Consider the following 24,162-nt stretch of genomic DNA (forward strand, 5'->3'; position numbering starts at 1 on the left):
CTGGCACCCACTGTTCATTTTGCATCACCTACACGTGGGCAGCAACGTCCAGGAGCGTCGAGGGCTGATGGCAATAGTGCTCGTGGCTCAGGTGTCCCACGAGAGTGGGAAGGACAAGGTCGTTTGGGGTTGTTTGGGTTTTTTTGGGGTGTTTCACACTCGCGCTGGCAGCCTGGCGGAACGTGGAGCATCTCCCCTCAGAGAGCCAAGGCGAGATGCAGAGGACTTGAGGGGTGAAAGGGAGGCGTTAGGGATGAGAAGGGGGATGTCAGGGAGGAAGAAAGCAAAAAAAAAAAAAAATCAGAGGAGGAAGAAGTTTGGGAAGGGTGCCGCAAAAGCCCTGTGCTATTCCATCCTTGATTTTCAGTCGTCTTTGCACCAGCTGTTGCCCACCTGTGGCCTTTTTATTATTTTTTTGTGTTCGTGCTGTTACTTGTCATCTTTCAAACCAGCTGAATTAAAAGGCGACAGCCCCAAGCAGCCGCCCAGACGAGTCGGACCCCGTTGCAAGAGGCGGCGAGAGCACCGAACCGGTCCCCAGTGTGCGACGTCACGGCTGAATTTGGCCCGGGGAGCGGGCAGAGCAGCTCCCAAAGATGCCCAAACACATCCAGACCATCGAGGCCGGAGCCGGCTGGCCCGTTTTCCCACCGTCCCTCGCACGTGTGCTGTTTCCCTGCTTTCCTTCAAAATTCCCAGCCTGAATAAGGCTTCAGGGAGGAAATTAATGAGAGGCAAAGCTGATTACAAAGAACAATACAATGACTCAATCTGTTTCTTCTGCCTCAATTGTACAAAGCTCTTACATTTATGAAGGTTTCTCTCAATACACAATGAAACGCCCTCCGAGGGAAGCGGTAACGGCCCTGGAGACTTTTGAGCAAGACTGGACAAAACACCGCTGAAACAATCCTGAAGGAAGGGCCAGATGATCTAACAGGTCTTTTGCATCTTTAATTTCTCGGCCTTTTCTTTCTCCTCCTGTTTCAGGCACGTTTTCTTATTTATTTATTTATTTTTTTAAGCTGGCTGCTAATGAGACGTTAACGCGAGAACGGTTGAGTTTTTGGCATGCGGTGTAAACCAAGGGAAAAATACCAGGGCCCAAAACGACAAACGGATCACAGGGATGGGCATCCCTGTTCTCAGCATGGAAAATAATCTCTCTGGAAAAAAAGCAGGCCATAAAACATCAATATCCTTTCCTGATGCCCACCGGTCACAATGGAGCCTGCTTCAGATCTCCTCCTTCCCCATCCCCACATCCAACCTCTTCACCAGGGCACAGGAAGGACTCCCATGGTTTTGTCCAGTTGTAAACGCAGCCAGAGACACTGGAAAACCCCCACCAGAACAACCGATATCCCTAAACAACCTGTGTTTAGGTCAACCGCCAGACCAACCAACCCTCCTGGCTGCTCCTTTGTAGACCATCTCCCAGGAGAAGGCAACGGGATGCTCTTCACCACCTCCTCCTTCTCTCTGCTGTTTGCTGGGCTGTTTATTTGAATCATCTCTACCACCCACCTCTGCAAGTGACAAGGAGCTGAGCCACGCTGCTTGCAACAAAATCAACGAGGTGGTGCAGAGGCAGGAGTCTGTGTCCTTGCCGCGGCACCTGCCCCCGCCACAGGACAGCCAACGAGGGCCACTGCTCATCACTGCCAACACCACCATGAACTCGACTGTGCTCAGATGCTTCATCGTGCTCCACAATGCTCTCCCCTTCACCCTACGTCCAGCTCACCATTATCTCAAGAGTTAATGTAATTTTGAGTATTTTATTGTCTTTTATCACCTTACCAGAAGCTTCATAAGAGAACCCAATGCTCTGCAGGCCCTGGCTGGCAGAGATGACCCTGACTCTGCACAAAGACACCAGCAGACAGAGCCTGCGTAGAGCCTGTGCTTCGCTTAAGCTCCAGTGGAGCACCACCGTACCTAGAGGTGATACTCCGCGGTCCATGTGGAAGACCAAGGCACAGGTCAAAAACGGGATGAGGAGCCTCCAATCTGTGGTGGTGGGATGTTACACCCCTCATCAGTGGGGTTAGGGCCCCTCCACCAGGTCCTGGTGTCCCTATGGGCAATGACCTCCCTTCCAGCCCCTTGAGGGACCCCATGCCTACGCCCCAGCTGAGACAGGAATGAAAGCCGCTGCTAAGAGACACATTTACGACCATCCAAGAGGGAGTCCGCTGACAGCTTAACGAGCTTTTTGTTTTTCAAGTAGTGGTTTTATATTTACGACCTGAAAGGGAAAGATGCAAGTAGGCAGACGATCATGGGGCTATCTGCTCCTTCTGCTCCTGACCCGCTGCAGTCCAACTCACATCCAAGCCCTTCCAGGAAGCTATAAAAAACGATTGCATTTCAGCTTTTTCCCCCCTCCTTCTTTCTCTCTCTCTCCCCACTAAAAACAAAAAGCATCTCTCTTTTTTTTTTTTTTTTTTTAGTGGTCATTTCTTTATAATATTCACCCCAAGGAAGAGCTTCAAATAGTCATGCAGGAAGCTTCGGAGAGATCACACCAGGAACCAGGGGCCCCAGGTGTGGAGCATCCCAGTTGATGCAAGATCCCACCAGTTCATCCCCAAAGCCTGGCTCTTTAATGCCTGGGAAAGAAGGAGGAGAAAGAAGGAGGCCAGAAGCTGCCTTTACACATTCCTGGGATATCAGCCCAGAGTCTCACTTCGAGGAAGAAAAAAAAAGTTAAGGAAAAAAACCTAAACCACACCACCCCTCCCCAGGATGTTGTGCTGTTATTTATAAGCTTAACAGCGAAAAGAGAGGGCAAAACTCCTTCCCCCCACCTCCCTGGATCTCAGCAGAGAAATGCCTCTGGGCTGCAAGAGCATTCCAGCCACCAGCAGGAAGATAAGCCTCTTCCCTCGCCTCCAGATTCCTTGGCAGAGAGGAGACATGTGGGCTTTAATTTCGTACAGAGATGCCACAGGCGGGACATAAGGTTGATAAGAGCTTTTGTCCAGTCTCCTGGGCTGATAAAGACCCTGTCCTATAGCTCAGGAAACTCAAGAGGACACCTTGGCCTGGGAAACTCAAGAGGATACCTTGGCCAGCGAAACTCAAGGGGACACTTTCACCAGGGAAACTCAAGAGGATACCTTGGCCTGGGAAACTCAAGAGGACACCTTGGCCTGCAAAACTCAAGAGGACATCTTGGCTCAGGGAAACTCAAGCGGACACCTTGGCCCGGGAAACTCAAGGGGACACCTTGGCCCGGGAAACTCAAGGGGACACCTTGGCCAGGGAAACTCAAGGGGACACTTTGGCCCGGGAAACTCAAGAGGACACCTTGGCCCAGGAAACTCAAGAGGACACCTTGGCCCAGGAAACTCAAGAGGACACCTTGGCCTGCAAAACTCAAGAGGACACCTTGGCTCAGGGAAACTCAAGCGGACACCTTGGCCCAGGAAACTCAAGGGGACACCTTGGCCAGGGAAACTCAAGGGGACACCTTGGCCAAGTCCAGCTTGAGAGGCTGGTGGGGGACACACAAGGCTAAAGACATGCAACGCAAGGGGTTGGTGGGGGATGCATGCAACAGGGCGACGTCCCATGCAACACAGTGCCAGCTGCACCGTGCCACGTGACGTTGGCCATGCACGTCCCCTCTTGCAGGGGAGTGGAGCACCACAGCGTGCTTGGCGGTGGCACCCTTGTGCCAAAACCTCACGCGACCGCAGATGGGAGGCGAAGGGCCGAGCAAGAACGGGAAGCACCAAACCGAGCTGCTAAGCTCAGGCCACCTTCTCCTTCTCCCCTTCTCCATCCCCACGCCAGCCCTGCCTGTGGCCCCTCTCCAGCAGCCACTTGCCCACAGGAGCATGCAAAAATCATAACAATAATCATAAAAAATACATTTGTTCATATTATATATTTTTATATTTTAAACTATAAAATATCCCCCTTTCCAGGGGGATGAACAGTTCCCTAAGTGCAGGGGTGGTGTTAAGTGAGGTCCAGGGGGGCTGTGGGGCAGCTCCCAGCCCACCTCCACCACCCCCCCAGCCCCTTCCCCCCTTTATCTGCTGCCCGGGGGCTCTGCCCCGGCGCCTGCTGATAATCAGGGAGCGACTTTGAAACCCCGGCGCCAGACAGGATCCTTATCTCCTCTCCCAGAGGAATGTCGGATGGGGGCAGCCCCTGGAAACCAGCTCCAGGAGAGGAGGAGGAGGAGGGAAGGAAGAACCCCCCCGGCTCCGCTCTTCTTAATTGTGTGCAGGGGGCACGGCGGGGTGATGGGAGGTCCCAAAACGAGGTGCCAGCACCCACCCCAGGGCTGGCTGGAGGGGTGGGAAGCACCCACCGCCTTACGAAAGGGCCGAGTTATTTATCCCGGGGGTGATTGCTGTGTTTAGCTTGCCCATAAAGTCAAAGAGGCGAGCGAGGAGCCCGGAAAGGGCTGATCCCACAGGGAAAAGCCCCGGGGAATGCGGGGTGACACCTTTCCCTCTCCTCCCACCAAGAAAGATGCAGGGCTAGAGTTGCGAGCCATCCCAAAAAACTCCAAACAACCACCCCCAAGACCTTCTGGGCTTGGCTTATGGACCCTCCAAGATGGAAGCCATAGCCCCAGCCCAGTGCTTCCTCCCAGTACCAGGATGAAGGATGCTCTAACACCCAAAAAGAGCTGCAAGGGGTTATTCTTGCAATTGGGAACCCAAATCTTTCCCCTCCATGGCTGGAGAGCCGTCACGCCAGCACCCACGGGGCCATACCTACGCGGCTGCCATGGACAGCTGAGTCCTGGCAGCCCTCGGCTTCGTCCCTGCCAGGGGTCTCACGGGCATCCACTCAAGAAGGGCTTCATATTCATTCATATCCAATTAAAAGGATATTTTAAAAATAAATAAATGAATAAAATAAGGGTCTACTGAAGTTTAGAAGCTGCCAACACCGGCTGTATGCTCCAAATACGCGCGGTACGGTTGGTGCCCAGGTAACGCAACTGCAGGTATCGGCTCGCCTAATTAGCGACCAGAAGAAAGTCTCATTTAAAACAAAGCTCTCATTTTATTTATTTGCTGACAGTAGCAGAGCAATTCCCTCCAGCACGACGTGAAAGCAAACGCACTGTCCTCAAAATAAACCGCCGCGGGCTTTTCAATTTTATCCTTCAACAAGTGTTCCCTGGTTCGTGTCTGGGGGGGAAAAATAAAAAAAAATCCCAAAACCCAACAAAACTCCAGGGAGCTTCAACCTGCAGCTGCCCTTAGCACTACAGAGGGCTTGCAAAACCCTTCCCACTTGTCACCTCCCTGTCACAGCAAAAAATGTGGGTGTCCCCCCCTCCGCTGGCACGGTTTGGGGTGACGAAAGGAGCTTTGTGCATCCTGGCATCCCCCCGGCCCCTGCGGATGCCCGGCTGGCTGGAGGCACGGGCAGCAGCACAAATTGGCATCATGGTTCCAGCCCGCTGTCGCAGGCTGTAGGTCATCTGCCCAAATTAAGAGACTCCTGACGGTCCCCATCCCTTCCCCACCTTTCCTCTAAGATGCACCCAGAGGCAAACGTGGACTGGGAAGAGAAATCCCTGGAAGCAGGGAGAGAGTACAGGGCTGCTGTGATTTTATTTAGTATCTTTATTTATTGTAGTGCTTTAAATAGATACGGATCAACTCTCTCAGCTCCAAAGGGGAGCCGCCGGCTCTTCCCTGCACTCAAGGCAGCTTCCAGAGATGCTCGGCACCCAACGCCACGCGGGATCTCCTCCTGCTCACCCAATTGCAACAGGGACCCTGGATTCACCCTCCCCGGAGGGGCAGGAGGCTGGCAGGATCCCCTGCCACCTCTCAAGTGCCATGGTTTTGGGTAAAGGTTGCTCCAGAAGTGCCACATCCTTGCTTTGCCCGGGCAAAGGTGCCCCAAACACCCACTTTGACACTGTTTCATACTACAGATGCCTCCAGCCACCCAGGCACATCCCAACGGGTGGCCGAGACATTCGTTTATCACTGAGCAAACGACCCACTGATCCACCCCCTACATGCAGCGGGTCCTGGGGATGTTCTCCGCAATCCTGGCACCACAACCATGTCTCACCAGCAAGGATGGGGAGCAGGAAGATGCCACCTTGGGGAAAAACCCTTCTCTTCTGGGCATGGCACTTCACCTCTCACAGCCGTCAGAGGACGGTCGGTGCCTGTTCCAAGGGATGCTTCAGAATCTCTCCTCTTGCAAAACCCAACGTCCTGGTGCCTTCACCGCTTCCCCCTTTCTGCCATCCACGTCAAACCACCACACCTCTCCTCCACCACCCCCCCCCAATCATCGACCACATCATGTCAGGCCACCAGCTTGCCGAGGCAAATCCTTCATCCTTCCCCTGCCACCTTTTTCACGCGATCCAAGGCTCATCTGAATAATCAGAGATTTATTCCCCCCTAACAGCGCGTCCTGCCACCCGTTTATGAATTTATGAAAGCGGGGGGGGGAGGCATCACAAGCCTTTACGGGCAACGCTGGCTGGGATGCGCATTTTTCTTTCCAGTGATGAAAGTAATTCCGTTCAGTTAAGGAGTAAGTAAAAATCACGCTGTTCTCAGACAGCTGGGAAGGAGGAGGAAAATCTATTGCAGCGACCCTGAACAGGCGCTTCCCCAGGGCTTTGAGGCAGAGAACTTATCAGACACTGCACTGATAACATATTCAGGCTGAACCATAAGTCTTCGGCGCGCAGAAGGTGTATCCCTAACCGCAAACCCAGTGAGCAGGGGGAAAATAAGGTTAAAAAAACTCAGAGAGGTGAAGGGCTGGGGGGCGGCAGCAGGTCTGGGGCTCGTCTGTGGGACGGGCAGCATCCCTGGGACACGCTCCCAGAGGATGGGGAAGGGGATGCTGATGCTGTGCACCCATCTCCTGCCGCTAACATCCAGGGAAAGTTTGTCTTCTGCGGGTTTCAAGCTGTGGAGAAGCGGGAAAATCAGCATCTGTACCACTATTGGGCTGGTGAAAGATTGCTTGTCCCAGTCTCAATACCCATCTTACAACACCTTCCCTCCCCACCCCACTCCTTTTCTTCCCTGTAACTCCAAACCAACTCTTTGTCCCAGGCACAAAGAGCTGTGATGTTCCCACTGCTATGGGTTTCTCTCCACATCGGTTTCCCATCCAAAGAGCTGGATTTCCCAACTCATCCGTGTCATTCATAGCTGCTTTTTAAGGAATAACTCCACCAGAGTTTTCTCCATGCCTCGTGCAACGATGGAGTTTGTGGCACAACCTCGGAAGTGTTCACCCTCTGCTTCGCAACACGGGTTCCCTGTTCACCTCCTAAATCCCATGAGGATCACCCCAAGCTGGGGAAGCCGAGCTACACAAAACCAGCTGGAAACAAAACCCTGTCCTATTTCCGAACCACCTTCGAAAGGCGAGAAGAGGCACGCGATGCAGCTGTACGGTAACCTGACCGGCAGGAACCACATCCAAAAGGGACTGCTGCGCAGCTCGCGCTGCTCCGCATGTCCTGAGGCTACCCACAGGTCGAGTTAGGTATTCTTCTCGAAGAAAAAAATAAAATAATTTTTAAAAATCAACATTTGCCATGCCTTAGCAACCCCTCTTTGCATGGGTGACAAAGCTTAGGGCACAAACAAGCGGTGACCGCAGAGATGCTCTTCCAAGCTCCTCTTCCGAAGCCCCAGAGGCTCAGTCTTCTGAGCAAACCCCAGGCTCCCTGGAAGTGTTCAAGGCCAGGTTGGATGAGGCTTTGAGCAACCTGGTCTAGGGGAAGGTGTCCCTGCCCATGGCAGGGGAGTTGGAACTAGATGATCTTTGAGGTCCCTTCCAACCCAAACCATTCCATGATTCTATAATTCTAGGGGAAGACGATCCCCCATCCGACAACCTACCAGCTCTGCCTGGGTTTTCCTGCCTGGTTTTCCAGGCAGAATGAGGACGGGGAATCACTCCGGCAGCATGTGACATGACCCCCCCCAGAATGAAGGCGTTGCGTTGCCGGAGCTAAAACCGGATCCCGGCTCCTGTTGCCTATTCTTTTGTAGTGATGGGAAGAAAGAGCAGCCGCTGGGTAATCAGGCCCCTCCCGGCTGCTCCGCCGCTTTTAGGATCCGACGAGGATAACGCAACGTCGCTTTCATGTGGCAAGAGAAGCTTATAAACGATACCGTGACACTGATACGCCGGTGAAATTAAAGCCCTGCTCTGAGCCTCGCGTGCTCCCAGAGGCAGTCTGCTTGCCTCGGACTTGGTATCTTCCCCAAAAGTCTATAATACAGTGAACCAACTGGATTTTCTTTCTAAATAAGCACTGGGGAAATTTAATCACTCCAAAAATAATGCCTGTTTACCTATTTCTGAAAAGAAGAGTAACTCCTTCCAGCTTTTGCCAACGTCCTTGCAGCAAACGCCCTGCGTTTCTCGTCCCACTTATCCGTGTGTGCAAGATTACAGCCACAGCGGAGCGGCTCCGGGTCACGATTCAGCCAAAAACCTGGAAGTCTTCACTGATAGATTCTTCACAGCTTTTTTTTTTTTTCTAGTTTAAAATTATTGAGATTTTTCTCCCCTCTCCCTGTAAAAATGGGGATTCATACAGACAGATTGAGACTAAAACCTCCACAGTGGATTAACTCAGCCAGAAATGATCTCAGCTGTGAAGCATCACAAGGGGCAGTCACATTCTCAGCAGCTTCAAAATAGAGTTGGTTGGTTGTTGGTTGCTTTTTTTTTTAAAAAAAAAAAAAGGATGCCATCTCTCTGCATCTGTGTTTTATCTGGAATAAAAATCCTGGTCCTGGAAGAAAACACTCTTTTGCTTTCCCGACTCCAATTTCTCATTTTCACCACCTTCTTGAGAACCTTCTCATGGTTTCTCAAGCCACCTTCTGCACCGCATTAAGAGATTGTCTCTACAAATAACGCGGTTTAAAACCCAGGGAACTCTGCAAGAGGACAAGGACTCATGCCACCGCCAACCTGAGACGAGCCCTTCCCCAGGCTCAGCACCTCTTGGCTCAGAGCATCTCCTGGGCAGCTCGGTTGGGATGAGCCAGGAGGCCACCCTGCCAGTCAAGCAAGGGCCAGGTTTATTCTGGCACTGATCCAGGGAAAGACACCAGCCAGATCAAACCCCACCAAGACCCTCAGGACCTAAGGAAGCAGCCGGTACCGCGCCAACGGGAAGATACTCTTTCCCCCCACATCTTTCCCCCTGATGCTCTGTTTCCAGGGATGTCAGAGACTGCTGCTCCGCCAAAAAAAAACATGAAAAGCCAAAGCAGCAGGATACCCTTGACCTAAACATCTACAGTAAGCCAAACTCCTCCAGCCTTTAGACCCTGCAGTTTCCATAAAAGTCTTTTTAACTCCAGGGAAGCCCACTCTTCCCTTCCCTCCCCAGCTGAGGGGTGCTCTCCTCCTGCTTCCCCTCCAGCCCCTCAACCACCATCAGTGAAGGACCATTTCCTTCCCCAACAATTCAAGGTCATCTGCCAACAAGTGTCTTTTTCGCCATGACCTGGAGGCATCCTTCAGTACTTCTCTCACCTTGCCTAAGGTTTTTCCAACGTTTTTCCCTGCTTCTTCACATATTTTGAGGTACCCTCATCCCAGCTGTCCCCTAAACGGCAGGAGGAAACCTGCTTTCCTACGGATCTGCGGCTCCAAATACGCCCACACAGCGTTTGTGTTCCCCAATAGTGGGTGGCAAGTGTGATGCTGTTGGGTTTTTTTAGCGGGATATAAATAGATCCTCCTCACTGGCCGACCGGCTCGCCTAGATAAAAACTTTATTGCTAATTTCCTAATCAGGCAGGCGCTTAATTGCGAGACATCTACTTCGCAGTCGAAGAGGGGGAGGGCTGCAGACACGCAAACAGAAAAAAAAAAAAAAAAAATCTGGATTTTTTTTTTTTAGGAAACTAAGCTAAAAAAAAATCTCCCCCAAACAAACCAAGAAAAACAACCAAACAACAGCACGTAAATAAGCCAGATAGCCAAAAGATAAATCCATGGGGATTTTTGGTGTCTTAGGCACAGGAGCTGCTCTTGGTGCACGGGCCGAGGAGATGCTCGTGCCCTGTGGTCCCTTCTGCGGAGGGGCTGGAGCCCACGGCTTGTCCCGGGGTGGGGGGACACGGCAATGCCTCCCTCCTCCCGCATCCCACGTACAGCACGGTCCCCGCGGGCTGCGAGCAGATGGTTACCGAGCTGACGGGTTGCAAACAGCTCCGGAGAGCCGCTTGGGCTCAGATATTGTCTCTGTGCCTTTAGTTTTGGAAACAAAAGATGCTCTCCCAGCTAAAAAAAAAAAAAAAAGTTTGCTGCCGGATCCCCCGCCGCTCCCCCTTATTTTGGGATTTCTTTTTAAAAGCATTTCCATCCAGCTCACACCGCTTTGCTCCAAAGCTTAGACAACTCTCTAGGCCACCTACACGGAACTTTTTCCACCCGAGAAGGGAAAAGGGAGCTTTCCGTGTGGCTCTCCCCTCCACAGCAGGGAAGAAGACAAGGCCGGCCATGGCACACGGCACAACTCCAACCTCGCTTTGCCAGCTCCCTTCCCTCCATAAAGTGTCTTCCCTTGACTTCCTATCAAACTCGGGACAACCCAGAGAAGCTTCTTTCCCAGCACCCCCACCGTTTATTTATAGGAGCCCCAAGGATTTGGGAAGAGTCCCGGTGCCACCGCAGAGTGCCAGGCAGAGACCCAAACCAGCTTTTAGGGAGGGTTTATTTTTTAAAAAATCCTTCCGTAGGCCATGCCAGACAACTCACCGCCACCCCCCCCCCCAAACACACCTACCGGGATGCAAAGCGCAGCCGAACTGCAGGAATCCGGCTTCTTTTGCTTCCCCGCTGGTTTCAGCTCTGCAACTCGACCCTCGCCGAAACATATGGTTTGCATTCTCCCCCCTATACTTTCCATAGACACACAAATCCAAGCCCTTTTCTCTTTTTTAAGTGAGAAATCACTGCAGGCAGCCCTCCCTGCCTCCCTTCCCATCGCTCTCCGAAGGAAAGAGATGGGAACGGGCAGCCTGGGAGAGGCTGCGGTAAAACCTCTCGGCCGACACCGCGAAGTGGGCTTTGCTATTTCATGTCGGGGTCATTAACAGATCTGGGATGGACAGATGGATGGATGGATGGATGCCCTTAGCCAAAACAGCGCAGGCTGTGATGGAAACCAGAAGCCCCATGGTCCATGAGCCCGACTGCCTTTGCAAAGCACACCCAGCGTGCCCCACGCCATCTTCCCCGCAGCTAAAAATACCCAAAGATCCTCCAAATTTCTATGTTTTCAGCAGCACGGGACCAGCGAGCCTGATAATTTCTTGGAGCCGAGCACAACAGAAATTCCTCTTAGCAGATACTATAAAACCACACTTTAAAAAAAAAAAAAAAGACAAAAAGACCAAAACAATCATCTATTTTTGACCCAGCGTGTTTTTAGGATGAAGGTTTTAGCTGGAGAGACCCTGTGGCTTTCCCTACCACTTATCCCCCAGGATCCCTCCCAACCGGTCGGGACCCTGTCTGCAAAGCCGGCGCGTGGGGTTTTTTCCATCCCCGGCAGGACCAGCCCCAACACGCCCCAGACTCCCGTTTTTTTTTTTGTTGTTGTTGCAAACTACAAAAGGAACCTGCCCAATTCGCCCCGGTTTGCATAACCAGTTTATCCCAAGCATTCGCTTTAAAAACCCAACTCCTGTTAGTCACCGTTCAGCCTAAACAAAACCCAACCCTCTTTCCAGCTTTCGGATCTCGCTTTTCCAGCTTTGGGCAGAGCTGACGTTTTTTATCTCGGTCTATACATTTTAGAGTCTGAAATAAGTGCCTCGATACCTTGTTTCGTATATAATATATACATATAATATGTATTTAGATACAGATATAATATATATTTATATACAGATAATAGATTATTATTTAGAGAGACAGAAATATATATAGAGAAATATAAATATGTATATAAAAAACAGGGTAGTTGAAGTACCCATGACCCGGGACAGGGATTAAGCACGTGGCTGTAACTCCTTCAATACAAAGCTGGGATCCCTGGGCACTGTGGGATTTTAACTTCATCCAAGCATGGACTAGTCGTTCACCAGTAGCAAAATATTCAGAGACACACGTGAAAAAAAGAAAGACTGCAAAAGAGGGAAAAAAAAATAAAAAAAATAAAAGTTTAACAGGCCTTGGCAGCCTGCACCCCAGCATCATCACGCTCCGGACCGCAGTCACCCGAGCAGCTCCGTGCTGCCAAATCCCCTCTCCTGAAACAAATCCCTTTAGCGCCGACGCCGGAGCGCGGAAGGAGGCGTTGGCTGGGATCCGACCGCGGATAATCAGCCAAAACGCTGCGTAGCGGCCGTCACGCGTCCTCCAGGAAAATACGCTTCCACCAAGTCAGGTGCCGACGGAGCCCAGCAGCAATGCCGGTGTCACCGAGTGCTTGTCCCCAAAAGTGGGTAGACCAGTGCAACTTTGAGGAGACCTTCTGTAGGGATGCGGCAGCCCTGGCAAGCAGCTCCCGATCACCAGGAACAGCTCACTGCCAGCCTAACGCAGATACTCAGCACCACTCTAGGAAGCTGTCCTCTGACCAGGTCCCAGAAAGCAGAAGAGACAGGACATTCAAGCTTCATAGAATGGTTTGGGTTGGAAGGGGCCTCAAATATCATCTAGTTCCAGCCCCCCTGCCATGGGCAGGGTCACCTTCCACTACACCAGGTTGCTCAAAGCCTCATCCAACCTGGCCTTGGACACTTCCAGGGATGGGGCAGCCACAGCTCCTCTGGGCAACATGTTCCACTGCCTCACCACCCTCAGAGTGAAAAATTTCTTCCTTATATCTAATCGAAATCTCCCCTCTTTCAGTTTAAAGCCATTGCCCCTTGTCCTGTCACTATATACCCTTGTAAAAAGTCCCTCTCCAAGCTTCTCCTCCAAGAGAGGCTAGAGGAGAAAAATCCTTCAGCCAGCCCGGTCTCCAATGCAGTAACCCAGACTGTCCAGATCACTTTTAATTGCCACGTAACTGGACTTAGGAGCCACGCTTTTGTTTCGAGCACATCTCTACACTTCACCTCTGTCAAGGAGGGAAGAAAAGCCTTCAAAACTGTATCCCAGCACGGGAACCGTTCCCTAGCACTATCCAGCAGCTGTAAAAACAGCCGTGCCAGGCAGTGGGGAGGCGAAGGTACCCACACCCTGGGCAGCATCCCCAGCCTGTTTGGGATAAACAGGGGTGGAGGGAGGCTGCTGGGAACCCGCACCCCGGCAGCAGCCGGCCCAAAGCGGGCCATGGCCCCCAGCCAGACCACAGCAGACAGCTCGGCCACGTTGCAAGATCCACCCTGACGACCAGCGCTAATTACTAGCTTCACTTGCAGGCCCTGCAAAGCCTCCGGAGATGCCCCTCCAGGTGAGGGTGGGGACGCTTGCTCGGCTCCGTTTGGCTTACGTGGATGAAAAGCAGGCAGCAGACCGCATTTTTTTTTATTATTATTACTATTTTTTGGTTGTTTTAAATAGCAACTGCTTTCTGGCTGCTGGAAAACACCCTCCTGTTCTTCAAGCCAACCCAAATAGAGCCAATAACCCAGACAGGTGACAGCGTAGGACAGCGAGGTCTCCACGGGGATAACAGGCAGGCAGGGGAGATCAGCCCCTGCTCACAGAGCATGCAAGGGCAGGGACGAGACCTCACCACGACGGCAGAGCCCATCACCTCTGTTCATCCATCTCCATAAAACTCTTTGAAGCCCCTTTCCTTCATCCCGATCGCTCTCGGTCCTCCAGTGAGCAGTCACCATCACCTGAAGGAAGAACTACAACTTCCCAGCACATCATGGGAGTCCACCAGAAAACTGGACAGTCAATGTAGCAAGGTCTTCTGCAAAGGACCTTCTTGGTGCCTTCAGCCGCTGCCGGCTGAACATGCCCATACACACCACTGGTCGTGAATAAGCCCCAAACCCCACAGCCTAGAAAGCACCGAGGACACCCATTGATAGCAACCTCAGACAGGCAGAGACAGCAAGGCTGCATCCCAGGCACGTCCCTTCTCCCCTTTAAATCTGTCCCGAGGAGCTTCTGGGCTCTCCAACCTCCTGCCTAAGGGAAACTCCCACGCTATGCAACGACACAACCCTTTTAATAGCTTCCCGCCCCTGCGAGCCGCCCAGCCGGGAAGCTTGGGTTTGTTTTACCACCTCTTGACCCCCTCCAGCCTGCCACCGCCCCAGGAGATGCAGGTATGCCCAGGAGCCTACCCAGAGGTGGACAACACATACTGCTCCTTGTTTTAAGTCATGGAGGAGGACACGTAGAGGCATTTAAATGCTGCCAACCAAGGAGGGAAGCATGGCAAGGGGGTAATTGGATATAATTTCCAGGCCAGTGGCAGTTCCCAGGGAGGAGAGTTGCTCCACAAAAGGGAAAGCTCACAAAGCAACAACAGGATCAAGTCAAGGTGGGGAAAAGGAGGGCCACGAAGACGATCCCAGGGCTGGACCACTTCTGCTATGGAGACAGGCTGAGAGAGTTGGGGCCGTTCAGTCTGGAGAAGAGAAGGCTCCGGGGAGACCTTCCAGCAGCCTTCCAGTACCTAAAGAGGCTACAAGAAAGCTGGAGAGGGACTTTTGACAAGGGCGTGTAGTCACAGGACAAGGGGCAATGGCTTTAAACTGAAAGAGGGGAGATTTAGATTAGATAGAAGGAAGAAATTTTTTACATTGAGGGTGGTGAGGCACTGGAACAGGTTGCCCAGAGAAGCTGTGGCTGCCCCATTCCTGGAGGTGTTCAAGGCCAGGTTGGATGAGGCTTTGAGCAACCTGGTCTACTGGAAGGTGTCCCTGCCCATGGCAGGGGGGGTTGTAACTAGATGATCTTTGAGGTCCCTTCCAACCCAAACCATTCTATGATTCCATGACAAGCTTGCTCTCATCTCAGCCATGCACTCATCCCCCTGCCCAGAGCAAGCCTCCCCTTGCAGGGCTGCTATCCAACAGCCACCATGTCTGTCTCCAAACAACTTCAACAGGGAGGGAAGCATCACGGTGCCTTACAGGAGTGTTCCCCACACACCACCCTACGCCCAAACCCTCCTGTGCACATTTTACCTGTGCCCAAGTGCCGTTTGGTTCAGCACATCAAGGCATGCCGAGTCCATCCCTAGGGCAAGGCAAAGCATCCAAAACAATCCTGCACCTGCATGCAGTGACATCAATATCAAGATCATTTCTCCACCTCTGTGATAGTTTTGTGAGCTATATTTCCCCCTTCCTTCTTCCTACCATCCTGTGTTATCCACCTGCACGGATCCTCCGGTTGAGGATGCTGCCCACAGAGCCCCGAAGCCCACCCGGGCATCTGCACTCGGAGGTCCTCTCCTCATCTCCTGTGGTGGCCTCCGCTCGAAAGGCAGATGGATCTAATATGCATTAAACGTCGCAAAATGAGATTCTCCACGCTCTTTCAAAGGGAAACAATCCCTCGACTTTCGCCCGCAGCGTAGGCTTGGGAAGGAGGGGGAGCCGCAATGGTGACTTGCGGGACCTTTATGGAAACCACCGCCGGCAGGACCCCCCAGATGCACCAGAGATGGTGGGAACTGGCTTTGGTGTCTGGCTCGACGAGGGTTTGGTACCGATCAGAAGCACAGCCCTGGGCATTCCGGCAGGGAAGAGATCGCTCGCGGTGCAAACGAGCCCCTTCCCTCCTCCTGGCTCTTACAGGGAATAGAAGGGGTAGGGGGGAGTGAGGCCAGCTGTACTATACATGGATATTATGGACTGCTGCTGATTGGACTTGCAGGGCAAAGGGAAGGAGGTGGAGAAGGAGACCCCCAAACGTGCTCTGCAAATCTATGTAGGGCTTCTTCCCTACCTGGAGGGACTCACTGCCCTGGAGAAAGGGACAGTCCAGACCCCAAACACAAGCAGAGAAAAGCTGTGGAGTTCGAGGCTACAGCTCTACTCTGTTTGCTCCTTGGATAACCAGGTATATTACTCTTTAGTAAGCATCTCAACTCACATCCTCCATCTCCCAGCGTAAAAAAAAAAAAAATAAAAAAAAATTATTGCCTTTAAGTTAAAGGGGAAGAATCCAGCTCAAAACATTTGCTTTTCAGATCCCGGGCGACGATGCCAGCCTCACCCACCCAGCCCGAGCCCTGCGTGCCAGGCAATGGGATGTGCCTCCCAGTATTTCACCTGCACAAACCCAGCTCCAGGAGGAAGCCTTGTCCCAGTTTTGGGACTCCTGTGCCACGGTCATGCCAGACCCACACATCTGCCGTCCCCATGCATGTGCCCCAGGTGGCTTCACAGCCCCCACCAGGGCTTGGGACCTGCTAATTCCTCCTCCTCCTCCTCCTCCTCCTCGCAGTGCAAAGCAAAGTCAGCACCTTATTAGCTGGTAAGAAGATACTTCCTAGCACCCAAACCAGTGAGCACTTGGCCATCAATTCCCTCTGGAGAAGGGCTGAAGCAGGAGGAGGGAAGATGCAGCGGCCTCCACGGATGCTCCAGGCAGGGAAGGGAAAGAACCCGGCAGAATCCGGGCCCGCTGGCTGAGGAAAGACGGGAAGCAGAGTCCACACCAAAGACTAAAACACTTTGTTCCTCTTGAGCTGTAAGACACCCTGCTCCCCCGTCCCCAAGTTACACCAGGTAGCAGCACCGGGACCACCAGTTTGGGGATGAGGAGCAGGACCCAGCACTCCAGGTGTTTCACTACAAACCTAACTCACCCGGGTGGGTGCAGGGGAGCTCACAGCAATGGGGACCAGCCCCCTCCCCAAAAGCTGAGCCAAGCCAGCAGGTCAGGAAGAAGCCACCAAAGGCAGGAGGGGGGAGACCTGAGCGAGGGCCGTGCCGGGCGGCAGCAGGGAAGGACTCCCAGGAGATTAAAGGCAGCATGTGAGACACGCCGGAGCAAGCCTCGTGCAAAATAATTCCTGCTTCCCTTCCCTTTCCTCGTTTTCCAGCACGGCTTCACCCAGCCTTTCCCAGCCTGGCTCACATTTGATCTCCAGGTTCGCCCTGCCTTTCCCTCGCCTCCAACCAGCCGTTGCAACCCAGAGGTGCCTTGCTACGATCTGCCAAGCTGCTCCAGCCCCATCACAAAAACCCCAAAAAACAAAACAGAAAAAAAAAAAGCAGCCTCTATGTAAAAAGCAAATAGTAAAGAGGGGAAAAAAAAAAAAAAAAATCCCCTAAAAATCCAAGCTCAGCAAACATGTGGCTGCTACCAGCCCAGCCCGGCGGTTTGGGAGGAGGAGGAGGAGACCGGCAGCTCTTCCCCCTCCACCACGGAGCAGGTCCGGGGCTGCCAGCCCAGCGCATTCCTGCACTGTGAGTCAGGGCCTCCGAAAAACCAGGAGGCTTAAAAAAAAAAAAAAAAAAAATATATAACACTCCTTTCAGGCGGGATGCTTTGCTGGCTTCCTGGCTCTCCAGCCCCGCTGGGCACATAGCCCCTCTTTTTCAGCTCTGAAATGGGATCAAAATCCAGTTGGGATCCTGGAGAACAAGTATCGCCCTCCATGCTGGGACCCCAGCACGAAGCTAAAAGGAAACCACGCTCCGAAATGGCCTCGATGGTAAAAAATTCAAGTCTGCAGGGTCAGCAAGACGGAGGATTTGGGGAGCACTGGGGAGGGTGCTGCGTTCAGCCAGGGACCCCCCTCCGGAGAGATCCCTCGGAGGGTGGGTGGGAAACCAGGCACGGGAGCTTTACGGGGCTTGCTGCCTCTCCTGAGTCAAAGCTCTGCTTTTGCCAAGCCCTGGTGCAATCCCACTGCAGCTCATATAGAATTTTTTTTTTTTTGGTGCCCCCGGCCTGATGTGAGGAGCCACATGGCTCAAAGCATCTTGTATGATGTTTGGTTTAGGTCCTGAGCTCTGGCAGCACCAGGGAAGGGTCACCCGAGCTCCCTCTGCCCCAGGATGAAGAAGCAGGAGGAACAAGTCTTGATGCCACCAGGAGCAGACACCACACCCCCCACCCCACCCCAGTACCCAACAGGCCAGGGCTGTGCCAGCTGGGTGCCACCATGCTCCGACTCCCGAGCCGGGGTGGCTCGCACCATGCGACCCATCGCGACGTGACCCATCACAACGAATTACAGCTCTCTGCGTCGTAGAGGAAAACCCAAATCGGAGGCAACGGGCCTTAAAATGGAACGGCAGGGCTGGCGGCAGCCCGCCAGCAGCTCCGGCATCCCTGGCACTGGGATTAACGGCCCCCTGCTTCCCAAGGCGAGCCACGCCGGTGGGATGGCTGGGATGGCAGGAGGGGGCCGGAGAGAACAGGCTGGTGATTTATAACCCCTCCGCTCCCTCCTTTGCTCCGGCAAATATTTTCACTCGCATTAGCGTCGCTAAAGCCGGGCAGGATATAAGTGAATAGGAATCAGCAGGAACCTGTGGCTTTATGGCACCAACATCTGCTGTAATGAACTCCTCGCAGACTCCGTACAGCCCCTTCCATCCTCACCTTCCAGCCCTCTCCCCACCAACTTGACTTTCGCCCAGCAAAGCCCATGGGGCTGCCAGCCTGATCCCACTGGCCCCAAACACTCCAGGAGGGAGGAAGCCACAGGGCCGAGGACTTGGAAGAGCTGCTATTGCTAGAAATGGAAGCAAAACCAAGCTCCTTGCATCATCTTGGCTTGCTTAACTGACCCAGAACAGATGATTCTTTTATGTTTTTTTTTTTTATTCCTGTATGGCTCAGATAGGGACGGAAAGGGAGCCAGCGTGCACAGCACCAGAAGGACCCACAGGACCTTACACAGGAGAGGAGATAAAGGACCCAGCTGGTCTCTCCAAGCTGCTTACTCGGTCAGCAGTGATGCACTTCAAATTTTTAAACGGACAAAACACAGTCTGAATCCCCCCTCAACTGCCTCTTCCAAGGCATCCTGCCTTAAAAAGAGCATTTTTCCATTTCTCTCCCCTTTTTTTGGTCTCATTTCTTTCCGCCACTATCACCTGCAGCGATCCCCCATTATCTGCGAGAGAAGGCTCCACAACCAGGAAGCTAAAGGAGAAGGAGACAAAAAGCTGAAGCGGACCCTTCCACGCACTGCAAGCCTCTACTTCCCGCGAGGGCAGGCTCTGCTGACGAGCAACAGGTCCTGGAGCATCTCTCCGGGGCCATCTGCTCGAGAGGACAGCAGTGTCAACAACCCCCTTCTTCCGTCCCTGCCTCTCCAGGGGTTTTCCTGATGGTGGTACAGCAGAGGGACGGAAGGAGAGTCCTTCGCTAGGACGGCAGCGTCACACCTTCTGCAAACACCTTGTCACATGCCATCTCTACGCAATACTCCTGGAGAAACACTAATTATAGCTCTATGGCTAAAAAACTTTATGCACGTTTACATATGCCGGATTAGCAGTGCGCCTTTAGAGAGCTCCCCAGACCCAAACTGATCCAGCTTGGTCAGGTTTAACTTGGGGTTTTTTTTTCTTCTTCTTCATTCTCTCCGTCCTGCCCAGTTTTATTTCAATCTCTGCATGAACTTGGTGCATAAAAAAAGGGCATGGGATGGAGCCCGGCACAGGAGTCCTGCACCACCAACCCAGGCGACATTCCCCCTCCCCAGCATCCCCAGCCTGCTTGGCCACAGCTAAACCCTCATCCCCGGCAGCCCGGATAATCCTGCTTTCCCAGCCCCCTGCCATCCCGACCCACGGCATCCCACGCCGTGCCAAGCCACCAGGCTCCTCGCCGCCTGCTCCCATGGCACAGGACCCTCCAGCACACGCTGCGCTGTTCCCGGCTGAGTGGGGATGCCGGTTGCCAGCTCCCAAAGCTCTCCCTTTCCAGCAAAAGGGAAGGTTTCTTCTGGCTGGAGGACGCTGCTGCAGCAATGTCCAGGCCCCTGGGTAAGTCAATAAGTGCCATTTCTGTTTTCCATTTTCCGAAACACACTAGATCTTTGTGTGGCAGAGGCGGAAAAAATATTAATCTAATTAAACTCCCTCCCCAAAAATTCCTTGTCACCTTAATTACGCTTCAAGAAAAGAAGGCTTGGTTCATTTTCCTAGAAAATCAGCTCGTTGGGAGACACTTTTAACTACTATGGAGTCCGACCCTGTGCTGCGCACGGCTCCACGACACGTCCTCAAAGCCTTGCTCCGAGCTGTGGGAAGGGAGCGATGGGCTCCGCTCCCAAGTTCCCACAGGGATGACGACCTTGCCCATCTCCCGAGCCCTGACGGTTACGGTTTCTGATCTCTTCCAACCTCTAAAAGCCATCAAACTTTATAGGTCTCCACTTCCGAGCTCTACACTCGAGGACATCTCTTTTTTTTTTTAATACCTGGAGGATAAACACCTTTGCTTTGCCACCGCCGGAGGATGACAAAGGAGAAAAGTCCTGAGACGCAGAGGATGTTCATGACTCGTAGGTTGGGGAGGGGGGGGGGGGGTGGAAACATAGCGGAAAGCCTGAATTTGGTCACAGGAGCCCTAAGGAGAGAGGGCAGCAGGAGAGACGCGCCTCTGTTTATTGTCTGTGGCAGGGATTACCAGCGGAAGGGCTGGATTTAAGTGCATCTCAATCACAAGATTGGGTTGCGCACAGGAAACTTTGAAGATCCATAGGAAAAGACCACTTAGCTGCCCGGCATCAATAGCTCGGCTTATAAAAACGCAGATTAAAAAAAAAAACCAACATATATATATCTCCAGGCTGAATAATTACTTATTTCACCCGCTGCGGAATCGTGGCCGGCGACGCTACAAACAGGGCTGGGTTTGTTTTGCTTCTCCCACGGAAAAAACAATAAAATAAATAAAGAAATATAAGCAAGTGGCAGCGGCACGGCAGGGCGGGCGGGGAGCGGCGCTGCCAGCCCGCGTCCCCCGAGCATCCCCCGGAGCGTCCCCCGGAGCGTCCCCGGCCCCGAGGGCGGCTCAGCTCCCCCCGCCCAAACCTGCGCTCCCCTCCACCCCCTCAACCTTTAGCTTAAAAGTAAAAAAAAAAAAAAAAAGGAAATAAACGCCCTGAGGTTGGTACACCCCCCCAGCTACTCCTAAAAAAAAGGGAGTAAAACGCAGTGAACTTTTTTTTTTTTTTTTGGGGGGGGGGGACGCTGCCCCGCTCCCACCCCGAAAAACTTCTGCGCCCCCCGCCCCTCCCCCGTTACCTGCGGCGGCCAGCGCCCGGCGGAGCAGCAACAGGAGGAGGAGGAGGATGAGGAAGAGGAGGGCTGCGGGGCGGCTGGGTCCGGGCGGCGGCATGGCGGCGGGGCCGGAGCCGGGAGCGGAGCGGAGCGCCTGTGCCTGCCCGCCCGCCTCGCCACACTGCCGGGCTGCCCGGCGCCGAGCGGGGCGGGGCGGGGCGGGGCCCGAGGGGGGGCGGGGCGGAGCGGTGGCCCCGCCCCCTCTTGCCTGCCGCGAGCTGCTCCCGGTCTCAGCATCCCCCTCTTCCCCCAACCCCATCATCATCATCATCATCACCCTCCTCCTGCCCCCATCCTGGGAGAGGGGGTCCAGCGCCGAGGCGGCGGATGGATAAACCCACGGCAAATCCCGGCTGTATCTGCAGTGGGGGTGTGCGGGCACAAGAGGGAGCCCCGCCACGCGCTCGGCGCCAGGTCCGGTTCCCCCCCTTCACCCACCCCCCCGTTCAACCCCCCCCCGAGCCGCAGCCCGTCCCCCGTCCGTCCCCGTCCCCTCCACCCCACCGGTGAAGGTTGCCTCGGGGAGAAGGACGCCGGCAAACAAAAATACTTCCACGCGTGAAGCAACGTGTTATTTCGCTGCTAAGGATGTGAGCGCCGCAGGGTCACGTAATGGACTTGTACATCTCCCCCCACCCCCACCCCCACCCTAGCCCCTCCAAGAACTGGGATTGAAACCCAGGCTGCAGAACATACCCGCAGGAGCATAAAAAAACCCCAAAACTATAGACATGCAGGGAAAAATAATGACAAAACCTAAAATTCACGCATTACGGAGGCATCCTGGAACCGCTCCTGGATGTCCGTATGCCCCCCGTCTCCCGAAGGGTGGAAGGTTTGCAAAGTTGGAGTGGTGGGGCTGCAGGGTAAGTCTCTCTTGAGGATAAGTGGGTTTAAAGCCCCCTCTGTTTTAAACGAGGGGGGGCAAAAGGGCTCAGCAGCACCCAGGAGAGGAGCCAACCCCAAATTGAGCAAAATCACAATACGACAGAGCAGCCTCGCTTCTCCCGGAGCAGTGTCCGTGCAAGGGGGGCTGCGACTCCGTTCCCTTCCACGAAGGGAAGGAAAGGGAAGGCTGCCATTGCTGCCTATAAACAGTTAAAATAGCATGGGAACTACAAACTACTTTTAATTGCTGGCAGCTGCTCCATTCCTCCCGGGCAGGGCAGTGGGGGCGAAGCAGCCCTGGCAGGCAGGCAGCAATCACAGCCCGGGCCTCGCCGCCAGCCCAGTGGAACCGGGGCGGTGGGTTTGGCACCGGCTCTCTCCGGGCCCCGACGTGCTGCTCCAGCCCTTGAATTGGCTCCTTGGCCCGAGCTCGCTTGTGGCCTTCAGAGGGGTCGTGTGAGCCCTGATGGGATGGAGAAGCTGGAGGATGGCTTTCAGCTATCCAAGTGGGGTGTTGCAGGCAGACTGTGGGGGTTCCGCCTGGGGAACGCAGGAGCACCAGGGTGGGCCTTTTGGACATCACCTAAAAATGAAAAATCCACCTTTGGAAACCTTTCAGAGCTCTCCTTGCTGCCCTGTTGCCTTCTTCTACCTTTGCAGAGCACCTTCTCCCTTGGCCAGTCTTGTGGGTACCCCAGCCAGACCCCGAAAAGGGGCTCGCTTGTGCCACGCAGCTCGGGCCAACAGTGCATCGCCAGCCATCCAGTTGCCTTGAGTGCTACCTCCAGCATCCCACACTCAGCTGCACTTCAGCCTGTGTTTACAGAGCAGTGGGACGTGCTGGAAAAGGCTTAGGAGCAAAAAAAAAAACCAAAAAAAAATAATTTCTCATTTCCAGTTGCTGTCGACAGGGCAAAGCCATAAGAGAAGAGCCTGGCTGGGCAGCAAGGGGGAGAGATGTGCCCTGATGCAAACCTGGCTGTGCTGGCATTGGAGAGGGGTGGGTGGAGATGCCTGGGAAGATAAATCAGTGAAAAAGGCAATTTTCCAGCCGGATCAGGCCCCACGTTGGGCTCACGCACAGCTTCACAGGCGCTGAAAACATCTGCTTTACCTTTGGTACGGGACTGGGATTTTTTCTAGAAACGAGTGAGAAGGCGTGGGTTAAAGCGGGGCGGCGTTCAAGTCGTCGTCTGGTATTCAAAATACGAATTAAAGCAATGCAAATTAATGGTTAGCCTGCCCGCTAGATTTCGCAATTTTCGGAAAACATGACATGACAAACTATCATTAAGGCAAAGGGCTGTTTTTCCTCCCAGGTGTTTACATATTACCCCTCGTTTTCCTCCAACGGCCTGGCATGGACAGGTCAATCAAATCTGCTCCCGGCAGCCGATCCGGAGGTGCGATGAGTTGCGCAGGGCTCAGCCGCTCGGCCTCAGCAGTCTCCTTGCCTCCAGCCCCGGAGGGATGGTGGGTGATGGGGCTGGATGAAGCTGAAGGGAAGCAGATGGAATGTAGGAAAGGGTCTGCACCGCTCCGGTTTGGGTACAGCTCAGGAGAGAGGACACCTGATTTTTGGCACGAGGCATGGGGAGGGACTACTCCCGCTCAGGGATGCGGGATTACCAGCAGTCCACATCCCACCCGTGATATGGCATCTAAGCAGGGATCCCCCAACCTCACGTCTCCGACTGGACATTTGGGTCAAGATGTCTTTCCATGATAAAGAATTTTCTACTGGGAGCGAAAGGAAGATTTTTATGTATTTTTTTCAAATGGCATTTTCTTTAAAGCCCCCACATGCTATTTGCAGCCGTGGTTGGCTTGAAGGGCTGCAGGCAGCTAAGCACGGGGGTAACCAGAGATGCTCGTGCATTTGGGGGTTCACAGGGCTTCGAGACGGTTTGCATAGCGTCATCCATAACGACGTTATCGGGCCAAACAGTCCCACCAACCTAATGAGGCATTAAGCATGAAGAGAGCGTCTGAAGACACACACAGGGTGAGAAGAGGGACACGCAGCAAAGCTACAGATAACATAGGGTCAAGACCCTGGGAAGGGGCTTCCCCGGCAAGGAAACTGTAC

General features: G+C 53.5%; 1 protein-coding gene across 1 annotated transcript in view; it reads right to left on the minus strand.

Annotated features, from left to right (window-relative positions):
* UNC5B (unc-5 netrin receptor B) overlaps window positions 1–21,243 on the minus strand; it is a 48,860-nt gene extending 27,617 nt beyond the window's left edge. Inside the window, exon 1 of the mRNA XM_086616196.1 lies at window positions 21,150–21,243. Within this exon, the coding sequence (XP_086472322.1) occupies window positions 21,150–21,243 (94 nt within the window). The remainder of the gene's footprint in view (window positions 1–21,149) is intronic.
* Window positions 21,244–24,162: the final 2,919 nt, after the last annotated feature.

Source organism: Tauraco erythrolophus, chromosome 9 (genome assembly GCF_009769465.1).
Source record: "Tauraco erythrolophus isolate bTauEry1 chromosome 9, bTauEry1.pri, whole genome shotgun sequence".
Lineage (NCBI taxonomy): Eukaryota > Metazoa > Chordata > Aves > Musophagiformes > Musophagidae > Tauraco > Tauraco erythrolophus.